This window comes from Populus euphratica, unplaced genomic scaffold, assembly GCF_000495115.2.
Source record: "Populus euphratica unplaced genomic scaffold, PopEup_1.0 scaffold71.1, whole genome shotgun sequence".
Classification (NCBI taxonomy): domain Eukaryota; kingdom Viridiplantae; phylum Streptophyta; class Magnoliopsida; order Malpighiales; family Salicaceae; genus Populus; species Populus euphratica.
In genome coordinates, this window is record NW_011499949.1 from 634825 (window position 1) to 646786 (window position 11962).

At 30.9% G+C, this 11962-nt stretch overlaps 2 protein-coding genes and 1 long non-coding RNA gene across 3 annotated transcripts; 1 reads left to right on the forward strand and 2 right to left on the reverse strand.

Moving 5' to 3' along the window:
- Positions 1–1075: 1075 nt before the first annotated feature.
- On the forward strand, positions 1076–2998 carry LOC105137831 (uncharacterized). The gene is made up of 2 exons (XR_844654.1): positions 1076–1859; positions 2119–2998. It is a non-coding gene; the product is annotated as an uncharacterized LOC105137831 (long non-coding RNA).
- On the reverse strand, positions 2833–4793 carry LOC105137830 (calmodulin-7). Its single transcript, XM_011043721.1, has 2 exons — positions 4530–4793; positions 2833–3543 (listed from the first exon to the last, which is right to left on the reverse strand). Exons 1-2 carry the CDS (start codon positions 4603–4605, stop codon positions 3170–3172), a joined length of 450 nt encoding a protein of 149 aa, XP_011042023.1. The 5' UTR covers positions 4606–4793; the 3' UTR covers positions 2833–3169.
- A 4846-nt stretch (positions 4794–9639) lies between these two features.
- Positions 9640–10705, reverse strand: LOC105137833 (heat shock 22 kDa protein, mitochondrial-like). Its single transcript, XM_011043722.1, has 2 exons — positions 10407–10705; positions 9640–10316 (listed from the first exon to the last, which is right to left on the reverse strand). The coding sequence occupies exons 1-2, from the start codon at positions 10645–10647 to the stop codon at positions 9880–9882; spliced, it is 678 nt and encodes a 225-aa protein (XP_011042024.1). The 5' UTR covers positions 10648–10705; the 3' UTR covers positions 9640–9879.
- Between the last annotated feature and the right edge of the window lie 1257 nt (positions 10706–11962).

Here is an 11962-nt window from a genome sequence, read left to right on the forward strand (position 1 = left end):
TGGATTATTTCACTGCCGGTTCAACTCATTACTTTACATCCAATCCAGTCAGCTTATTTCACACCATTTCAAGTTATGGTTTTTCTTTTCAAGAAATAGAATCTCAGCCTCCCAGGAGCATCAAGGAGACCTGGCATATCTATCTGCACGTACTTATTGCAGTGAAAAGCCATGATCCTAGAAATAACGTCTGATGTCGAAAATAACAGGAACAGTTGATCCTGATTATTAATTCAGCTGTGATTTGTATAGTTTTTCTGCAATTAGCTGATCATGTTGGTTCTGCAAATTGCGACTGCTCAGCAGGCAGTTCGAACTTGAAGACGGTAGAGAATTATTGTGCTATTTGTATTTGGATGTCTTATTTGTTTATTTATTGGTGCTTGGTTTCTACACTTTTAACAACTTAGTAATAATAATTTCCTTTTATTTTCCATATGAATAAAATTACTAATGTGGCCTTTTCACCTTTTTAAGGATCATGTAGAGTTATTTTGGTAATTAATTACTAATATAGCCCTTAAATAAAATAATTCAATTTTTTTGTACAAGATGTTTTTGTATTTTTACATTTAATAGAAGAACAACAAAATTACTACATTTGTAAGCTTTCCTTTATTTTCTCTTAAATTGCATGTTGGTCATGCAAAAAGTTATATCAGCCCGTTAATTTTTTTTTATCCAATCATTTTCTTATCTGTAATTGTTTTATTTTATATGGATTATTTTTAATTATTTTTTTCATGATTATTAATACTTAAATACAAAATAATTAATAAAAAAAAATCAAGTAATGTTGGAGCTATTAGGCCAGGATTGCCTGCTAGATCCAAAATGAAAAGCCCATGCACATCTATGACTTGAAGCCCAGACCTCACTTCTCGTTTATTATTATTATTTTTTTAATAGTAAACGTCATATGCTTGTGTTTTTATTTATTTATGTATTTTAATGAGAAACACGTTATCCACCACCTTGGCAGAATAAATGTCTAGCATTTTTCAGTCAATCAGAAGATTGAGGTTCTAGTTTTTTGACCTAAAAAATTTATTTTCATTTAAAAATACCTCAAATATATAACCCCTTTTGTGTATTTATATATTGTTTTTTAATTTTATGGAATACATAATAATGTGAGTATTTTGGACAAAATATAGATTAAGAATCCGAGTAAAAAACAAAAATCAAAGAGAGTGATACTGCCATTCCTATTTCAAAAAAAAAAAAAAAATTTGTTTCTAACCCTTCAGCACGCGAGCCCTGAAACCATATCGACTGCTAGTTTCAGTGATAAATAAAACTATGGCAAGATTATTTTAGAGCCTAGCACTGGATCAGAAACAAGCATTCTTGAGAATTCTCTCTTATTCATAGAGAAACAAGGGAGAAGAAACTCCCTCTTATAACACATTACAGCATTTTTTTCTCGGGCTTATGATTATTCACTCCACCTATATTGCTGCCTTCCTTCGAGTCCCTTCTCATTTTTCTTTTTCTGTACATCAGAAGAATCCAAATCATCAGCTTCTTTAGGGGAAGATGTGAAGAAAAAGCACCCAGTTATTAGCTATCTGTTGCTGATAATCAAGTAATGGTATCTTTGAGAACACCATTTTCTTTTACTGGTCCAACATCTTCACGCATGTTTTTGTTAATTTAGCTGACGAAGAACACGTCGCAAGCAAGGTTCTATACAAACCATGACTCTCTATCCCTAAAATATACCTCTGGGCTGTAAGGGTAAAAGGGTCAAAGGCAAAGCCAGGAATTTTGTAAAGTTATTCCTAATTCCGCATCCTTCTAGGGTATTGTGAGGTAGAGAATTTGTTTCATGGCCCGCCCCTTTAAGAAGAGGGTTTGTGTGTGAAATCTTGCTTATTATCAGTAAGACCAAGAATCTAGAGATACAGCAAGTAAAGTTCTGGTCTAGCTCCCCTTGTTCCCTTCCTCCACACCTGGATTCACACCTGGATTCGAACTTCACCATGCACGCCTGTTCCCCCACGATGCTTTACCTACTCCCTGGGCTTGCAGGATGTTCAGTAGACCATGAGGATTAATCGTAGTGCGCGTAAGCTGACCCGGACACCCCACGTAAATCAAAAAAAAAAAAAAAAGTGTGTGAAATCTTGCTTATTATCAGTAAGACCAAGAATCCAGAGATACAAGGATGGAGGCCAGGCAACAAGTAGGATGGTGGCTGCCTGTGCTGTCTGGACACCCATGACATGATTAGAGAAAACTGTAAAATAAGTTTTAAATAGGCAAAAAAAAAAAAAAACCCTCCAAAAGATGCTTGCAGATGAATTTGTCATCTTTTAGGCCCAGTTAAAGAGGGAAACCGGATGGTTATTCTTTGCTGATTGAACAGCTAGTGCAGTTGTCCAACCATGATTTAAGAGATATGCTCGTGAACTTCTATAATTCAAAATATTTACGGTGCTTACAAAATATAACCAGTAGTTATATCCTATAAGTACTCTCTAAACTTAAGGACCCACCAAAAATGACAAGATTATTTATATATTTCTTTTCCTTTAAAGTGGCATAAAGAGTAACTATTTGGGTGTCACTAGTTGCTGTTCGGGCACTATAAAATTTCTCCATCTCTAGGGATGCCAAGGTGAGAGGCAATGCAATTAAAGAATCAGACCACATGCAGCTAAATTGGTTCATTGACATCTTAATTATTACTGTTAGATTTAACAGATAAGCAATAGCATGTCTTATTGCTACAGCAAGTTGGATGAAATAATGGCCAAAGATACAGCACATAATATGTTCAAACAAACCACACAAAGAATGGAATCAAACAAAAAAGTGACACTGAAGTTTGGAATATTAACAAAATTAGTCACCCATAAGCAAAATCATCCAATTCTCCCAAAAGTTCTATGTTCATAATACCAAAGGTAGAAAGAAAATGCCAAACATCAATGAGATGATGCTAACAAGCCAAGCTACTGGACAAGAAACAGAGCAAACAAGTAGACATTAAAGAAACGCGCCACAAAATAATGCAAACAACAGAACAAACAACCCAGCTGAAGCTAATAACACCAAATGAAGATGTCCTAATTGGGAAATAGAATTCTCATCAAACTTATTTGCCCTGTTTCTCTTTTTTTGTTTTTATGCATTTGGTTTTTAGGTTTTAGGTGAGTAAACCTCACTTGGCCATCATGACTTTCACAAATTCTTCGTAGTTGATCTGACCATCACCATCCACATCAGCCTCACGGATCATCTCATCAACTTCCTCATCTGTCAGCTTCTCCCCAAGATTTGTCATGACATGGCGCAGCTCAGCGGCAGAAATGAAGCCATTCTGGTCCTTATCAAAAACTCTGAAAGCTTCCTTGAGCTCCTCCTCAGAATCAGTATCCTTCATCTTGCGGGCCATGAGGTTGAGGAACTCAGGGAAGTCGATGGTACCATTCCCATCAGCATCGACCTCATTTATCATGTCCTGGAGTTCTGCCTCAGTTGGGTTTTGGCCCAATGAACGCATCACAGTCCCAAGCTCCTTGGTAGTAATGCAGCCTGAGATAAAATCAATAACAATTATTGTATAGCTAGCACTAAACCTCATCAAGTTCAAATAATGAATATGATTCCAAAAAAGTCCGGCGTGGATGTGTGAGCAGAGGGCGGACCAAGATATGCAACCCTCAACAAATTGCAGGCAGTATCATTGAAACAAAATACACGAATCATTCATAAAATAGAATCAAGATAAAAGCAGAGCAAGTTCCAACTTTAATCATCATTTTTATAGCTCCAAGGTGAGAGCTATATTGAAGAGCCAAAATAGCATTTCTAAGTTGAATAGCTATTCCTACATGTTGGTCAAAGGAGCTAAGAGTTTATTTAATATATTTTTATGCAACAGGGAGGTTTTGATTGGAGTTGCATTAGAATATCAAAAACATTAAAATACAATTGGCTTTTCTGAATGGTTTTTTTCCATTGGAGTGCATATATGAAAAAAATGCTATATCTACAGTATTCAAAAAGCCATATTACCAATTTGGCTCTTCTAAATAGCTTATCCCATGTTCCCAAACACAAAAATATGCCTGCAATTCCGATTGCGATTTGCCAATGCAAGTTTTCTACAGCTTAATCTAGACATTAACAGATCATTCCTAACACCATTTATTAACCTACATGATTCCACCCAAATTTATTCCTTCAATTAAAACCCATCATTTCCCTCATTAAAAACAAACAAACAATTCGGTCAACCCGGCCCGAATCATAACCCCGGAAATGATCCAAAATCTAAACAAACACAGATCGCGATCAAAACCTAGCACATTTCAAAACAGATCCTCAAGGAAATAAAAGATAAAAAAAAAAAAAACAGAAAAGCTGCCATACGACCAGTCGAAATAAATAAAACGCAGAACAGCCACAGATCAAGCTAAGAAACAGCAAAAGCGGCACCAAAACGGTAAAATAACAACGGAAACATAGTTAGATCTGAGAAATAAAGAAGTGAAAAAAATAAAAGAAAAGAGAGATACCATCGCCGTCCTTATCGAAGAGGCTGAAAGCTTCCTTGAACTCGGAGATCTGGTCATCGGTCAGCTGATCGGCCATCTTTGTTTGGAGAGAGAGAAAATATCAGAGAAAATAAAAACAGTAAGAAATGATTTAAATCAAAGAGGATGACAATATCTGATGGCTGGCTCGCTGCCTCTTTTAGCTTTGATCCGACTCAGCGTGAACGTCTTTGCTTTGATCTGACTCTGGCTTTGAAAAATAAATAGGCAGAGGAGCAAGCCAACGGGGGCCCTTTTTTTTAATTTAAAGTTAAAGTGCTCTTATTGGTGGTGTTCCGCATCTGATTCCCTCTCTTCCCCACGTGTAACCCCTTTCGCGTCTTTTTTTTACCGTTTTACCCCTTACTATTCTTCCCTGTCAGCTTCCCGTTTTCGGATAAACAATGAGTCGACCCGAGGCTTGAGTTGATTGATTCGCATTAAAAATATATATATATATATAAAACAAATTTCAATTGATTCGGTCAAAAAAATCAAATTAATTTGATGACTTAGTGTGGTATTGTTTGGAACTGATGCAAATGGTGTTTTATAAAAACTTAATGTTTTGTTGTTAAAAATTAATTTTTTTTTTTGTTTTGAATTATTAAAAATTATTTTTAAAAGATAAAAAATTATTATTTTAATATATTTTAATATAAAAATACTTTAAAAACAATCACAACTATATTTCATTTAATTATTTAATTGACTTGATAATCACCACTCAAAAATCAGCTAATAATTCTTTAATTTTTTTATTAAAATAATTCTTATAATTAATTTATTTTAGTTTATATGCGAATAAAAGATGTTCTATTTAATATTTTATCGAATACCTCTGGGTCTTAAAAATGAATGAAGGAAATTATTTTCAAAGTTAAGATGATTTTATGCATGGCAGAGAAGCAATGACAAAGTTTAGAAGCAAGTTCAATCTAATTATTATGAAATAAATTTAGAAACAAAAATAATGTAGTTATAGATTTAGTTTATTATTTACCGTGACGGTGTAATAATTTTTTTGTTATTTAAAAAAAAAACTTAAGGAATTTGTTTTTAGGGGTAATTCGTATTTTATATGGTTTGTTAGTTGTTATAAAATTCACCAGGGAAAACTCCATCTTTTTACTTTTTTTTTAGCACAATACAATTGCTCTTGAAAAAATTAATAAGCTATAGTTTAAGGTTATTTTTGCTTTTTCCTTATTGTTAGCATAATACAATTAAAAAAATATTTTTTAAAAAATAAAAATCTAGATGCTATTTTATCTTTTAATTTTGTTTTTACATATGTATATTGGCTCGAGGGCAATTTAGTATGCTATTAAATATAAATATTATTAAAAAAAATTAACTGATACGTGTAATATACGTGTTAGTATATGAAGGCACTTTATCATTTTTAAATAACATATGCAACAACTTTCAATGAGCCTTTTTTATTTGGTTGAAATCATCTTAAGAGGAATCTTTTTAATAGCAATATATGTGGTATTTTGATTTGTGATTTGGTGATGATAAACTATCCTTTTTTTCTCATTCATTTCTCTTTCCACCTTGCTTCCTATACATGTTATTTTCAAAGCAACCCTTCAATTTATTTTTTTTTATATAAATTTGTTTTATATTTTTTTTATTGCTACTTCTTTTATTTGAAATGTTTTCTAGATTTGATTTTTTATTCAATTACATTCTCCTTTAATTTTTTTATCTAATATATTTTATTCTTATTTTTTTAATTGTTATTTTTCTTGTTTTAGATAATTTTTAGATTTGAAGTTTTTTTTATAATTTCATCCCCTTTTATTTTTTTTCCTATACTATTTAATTCTCATTTTTTTAATTGTAATTTTTTTTTATTTTAACAACTTTTTTTTAATTTAAATTATTTTCATGATTTCATCCTTTAATATTAAATTGGTCAGGAATTAAGGTTCTTGATTGAATCTGGATTTAAGATTTCTTGAGTTACGAGTTTGAAAGATTAACTCAATTTTAGAGGATTTACTTGGGCTCGCCTTTTCTTTTCTTTTCTTTTTTAGGCTAATGATTTTTTAATAGCATTTATTTGTTTTGCAATTTCATCATTCTTTAATTTTTTGTTTGTTAGATTTAATTCACATTCTTTGTATTGCTATTTGTCTTGTTTTGATTAATTTTTAGAATTGAAGTTTTTCTTTTTTTACAATCTCACCCTCCTTCAAATTTTTTTTCAAGTGTGATTGGATTAATATTCTTTTTGTTGCAATCTTTTTTTAGATATTTTTTTTTTATTATTTCATCCTTTAATATTAAATTAATTAGAAATCGAGCTTCTTCATTAAACTCCCATCGAGGATTCCACGAGCTGTGGGTTTGAAAGATTAACCTATCTTTTCAATTCACTCTCTGGATTATTTTTTTGTGAACTAATCCTTTGACATTATGTTGTTTCATATTTGAGCTCTAGGTATGAGTTAAAATGGTATTTTTTTTTAATAATTGGATCATCATTTGAGGATTTTTTTTAAAAATAAATAAGCATAGTAAATTAAAAAAATTGAAGGAATAGCACAATTAAAATTGTTTTTGGTGAAATAACACAATTTATATATGTCACGATTGAGAAACATGACATTTATAACTTGTCACTATTTAAAATAACAACATCCATAAAAAAATTATTAAATGGGTGAGAGAGAGGAGAGAGAAAAAAAAGTTCATGAAGATAGTGAAGCTCTGATCACGACACTACCAATACTATTAAAAATATTTTGATAAAATAAATTCAATGACACAAAAAAAAAAAGTTATTAATAATAACTCGAGTGAGACAAATTTGCCACCAAAAATAAATGAGGCACCCACCTATCAGTATAATACATTAAATTATTACACCAAACCCAACCCATGTTCTTCCATGTAAAGAGATGAAATATGAGCCTTATGCATGTTGGATTCAAAATGTTGAAAGTAATTGTTCTTTTTTATAGGTCTAGACAAAACGGCTACATCTTGTTTATGAATTAATACTTTATATTAACTTCATATTAGATTGAATAATTATTATATAATGGTCGACGTGTTATAGCTAATCTTTAAATAATGATGATGAACCTGCACATCATTATGCATATTCTTAGTTCAAGATATGTCGTACTACATTTGACCTGTTAGAAGAGATATTGATCTTAAATGATGTTGTCTTAGAAGATGAAATCATATGGGCATGTGAAAGTCATGCTATTGATGAAGCCAACCCATCCACTTGTCAGGTAGAAGTCACGCTATTAAATATTTTGATATTGAATAAATGTTGAGAAACGAATGTATCGGTTGATGTTGGTAAATGATAAACAATAATTATTTGTGTTGATATTAGTAAATGATGAGAAATAATTACTTGCATTGATATTTATTTTTTTATATTGATAAATATTGAAAAATAATTATTTGCATTGATATTGGTAAATGATAAGAAATAATTACTTGTGTTGATGTTGAAGTGTTTTGATATTAATAAATGTTGGAAAATAATTGCATATGTTGATGTTGGTAAATGATGAGAAATAATTGCATTGTTAATATACAAATTTTATGTTGTTGGTAAATGATGAGAAATAATTGAATTGTTGATATTACAACAGGTTATGTAAAATTTTTATTCAAAAGATGATATGTCAACTACTTCTATTGTATGTACATTGGTCATGGATTTAAGGACATCAATTGTCCCCCATATAATTTTTTAGCTTGTTAAAATGCATTATCTAGACCGTGCAATTGCACGAGACAATTTACTTTTAAACAACAAATCTTGTCTGATATAAATACGAGCAATCAATTGTATTTTATTAGTAGTTTAGATAGACATGTTGATTATAATTGAACAATCCACCATCTCTAGTATATATTAATATGGGACGTGTAAAAAAATTTTATTTTTAGAGAAATGAATCTTATAATTTTTGAGGAGAGATACATGGGCTGATATATAAGTATAATACATCAAATCATTAAACCAAACCTAGCGCAAGTTATTATGTTATGTTGTGCTATTTGTTTAGTTAAGAGTTATTTTTATTTTTATTAGTTTTGTAATATTGTTGTAGCTAATTATTATGTTGCTTTTTAATGTTGTTTTAGATGTTATGCATTTTCATATTTATTTTAGATAAGCATGATTTAAAATCATTAATTAATAGGTAAACATTGTGAACAAATTATTTTAAATTTCAAATCATCTATTTACAAGTTAAAAAATGCATATTGTTATATTTTGTTATTAATATCATCAAGTATCTTTATAATTAATAAATAAAAACAATGTTTAAAGATAACACAAATTAATTTGTGATTATAATTAACAAATAAAAATAATGTTAAAATATCACACTCTTAATTATGGGTTTGAGATTTGGTAATTAATGGTTTGAATTTCAATTGTAGGTTGGTTTTAGGCTAAAATTATGATGTGATAACGTAATTAACCGCTATTTAGATTAGTGTTCGTGTACTGAAGAACTGCTATTTATTGTTATTAGTTGTTGTTTAATAAAGATGCTAATGACAATATATAGCAATTGTTTAAGACAATTGTTATTTTCATTAATAATTTATTAATAAAACAACAATTGTCATTAGCAATTGAATAAACATGTACTATTTCTCTAATATATATTTTTATCATGCGTTAAATCTTGAAATTATTTACCAAATTATGCTAGCTTGGTAAAATACCCTGATATTGAATATGGAGTTGATTTGTGTTTGAATAAGATCTTGATTATTAAAAAATAGCTATCTTCTTGAATTATGTTTTTCAATCTGCTACAAATTAAATCACCCAATGAACAAACATTTTTATTTATGATAGAATCTTTGAAATATATATATTATCAAAAGTCAAATAAAAAAAAGGTTCAAACATCGAGGAGGAAATAAAATTTCAAAGTGTTTTCCTTCTCCTTAAGGGAGCACCTTATAATTTTTTTTTTAGAGTTGATCTTTTTAACCCGAGCTGTGTCCTGATCATCTCTGTAAACAATTCCGTGTAATTTATTGAATTCTATGATGGTGGGAAAAGAAACCCTATGTGCAACGTAAGAGATGGCCGGAAGATCAGCTATATTAATAAAGTAATTAACAGAAAAATTAACAAAGATTAAAAAGACTTCATCAGCCTCAATTCATCAGATTAGTCCTCATCTCACGCAAACAGCTCTAATGTTATTTAACGACTACTAATTACTGCTTGTTCACCTTAACAACGAAAGCCCTCATTAGTCATTTACCAACAAACCCTAAAACAGTATTCCCTGCGCTGCAAGTCTGCAACCTAGCAAGCAAGCTACTCAACCTTGACCAGAAGAACATCGATCCTGTCATCCTCTTTCACCTTAGGAACCACCATCTTCAAAACCCCATTCTTCATCTCAGCTTTAATCTCGCCAGTCTTGTACCTCTTCCCAACTGGCAAATCCATCTTGCCACAAAACTTCCTGCCCTTTTCAGCCATCTTTTCATCGTTATCATCATCATCTTTTTCCTTTTTGCCTTCGCCTTTGATAAGCAGGCTATTCTGCTCCACGGTGATCTTTACATCCTCCTTGTCAAGTCCAGGCATGTCAATGCTGATATTCAGAGCAACATCAGTCTCATACGCGTCCCAGCTGTGTCCACGCTTCCGGCCAGGTATGGCTGCAGAAAGGAGTAGCGGACCGACTGGATAAGGATTGGCCATGAACGGATCCATCAAGTTCAGCACTTGGTTGTGGCTCCTTGGTGCTGAAAATGGGGTCAAACACATATTCAAATCAAGCCAGAAATAGAAAGAAGATAAAGTAGAGAGTGAAAAAAAAAAAAAAAACTAGGTACCAGAGAGAGAGTCATCACTGCTGCGAGGGAGGCCTACACAGTAGCTGCGGTCAAAGCCAAAAGCAGGGTCTCTGTGGACATAGTGGTTGTCAAAGTCGCGGAGAGTGTCAGTGTTGAGGAGGATATTAGCAGGAGGAGCAGTACTGGTTGGGCGGAATGTAAAGCTGGTACCATTACCAGTAGCAGGGATGATCTTTAGAGGAGAAGGAGCAGGTTTCATGAGATGGGCAGGAGACGCCATTGATGATATTAGTTTTCCTTTCAATTAGAGAGCAAGAAATTGAAAGCAAGCAAGAAAGGCGTGTGGGGCAAGCAAGAAGGAGATGTGGGTCTGTTTTATAGTACTGAAGTGTGAAAGGTAGTACAGATTACAGAGGACACGTCACTGTGCACATTTTTTTTTTTGGTTTCGTTTCACAGCCTCTAACTTGTTGCCCAAGTTATTATACGGTAAAAACTAAAAACCAGAGTTATTTACTGTGACTGCCTTTTTGTTTCTCATGGAGATTTCACGGGTGAATAATTTTTTTTTTTTTTACAGTTAAATAGCTGTATGACACTCAATTTCTAACTGCTCTCTCTATTTCTTAAATAAATAAATAAAATTGAAATTCTTTCTAATTGGTTGCTGGCTAATAATATCATAAGGTCAAATTGCATGTGACATTAATTATCTAAATGATTATACTAATGACCTTTTCTTTCCATGAATTCCAAATGTAAATATGTTGGAAATTAATTATACTTAGGATTAATCTTTGATGAGGTGCTAATTTTTTGTAATAAAATAATATGGAGATTTTAGACCTTAAAACCTTCAATAAGAGCAAACTGTTTTACAAACACCATAAAATCTCATTATAGAAGAAGATTATAGGAATTAAAGTGCAAGAAATAAATAAAGTTGTAAAGAAAATCAGTAAAATTTACAAAAAGTTGAATTTGTGAGATCAATCATTGTTTACGATAGTCAGTCTTATTTATAATATAGAGTTTTAATGTTATTTACATATGTAAATCAAATCCTAATACAAGATAAATTCATATTTAACTGAATAGATACATGAATCTTAGTTTAATTTATGACTTTTAGTTTAATATATGACTTTTAATTAGTTATTTTATTAAAGACTTTTACTGTGAATAAGATTGTATCTATATATATAATTATGAATGACATAAACTCTATTGACTAATTCCTTCTTATTATCAATTGTGATTTATTGTCGTTTGGTCAATTGGTCAATTACTTTTTCAACACTTTTGGTTGATCTAAGACTCTTTCAATGTACTCAATTCTTCTAAATTATAATTAATTTTAGATATCTTCCTTTCCTTTGAAGTAATCAATAACAATTTTCTATATTTGACATAAATATATATTTAAAATATTGCTTTATTTCTTAAATTAACAAATATTAATATCATCACATTTGTATTGAAAATTGATCGATCAAATCAATCAACTATGATGTGAAAAATAATATTATTTATTTAAAATTAGTCAATCATATTTTAGAACATGTAAAACACTTTAGCTATTTATTTTAATTTAA

Excerpts from the sequence above, each read along its gene's own strand:
- LOC105137830 (XM_011043721.1), bottom strand. The coding sequence starts at position 4,605 with ATGGCCGATCAGCTGACCGATGACCAGATCTCCGAGTTCAAGGAAGCT. Across the intron at positions 3,544-4,529 it reads CTTCGATAAGGACGGCGATG|GCTGCATTACTACCAAGGAG; the intron begins GTATCTCTCTTT and ends ATTTTATCTCAG.
- LOC105137833 (XM_011043722.1), bottom strand. The coding sequence starts at position 10,647 with ATGGCGTCTCCTGCCCATCTCATGAAACCTGCTCCTTCTCCTCTAAAG. Across the intron at positions 10,317-10,406 it reads CAGTGATGACTCTCTCTCTG|CACCAAGGAGCCACAACCAA; the intron begins GTACCTAGTTTT and ends CCCCATTTTCAG.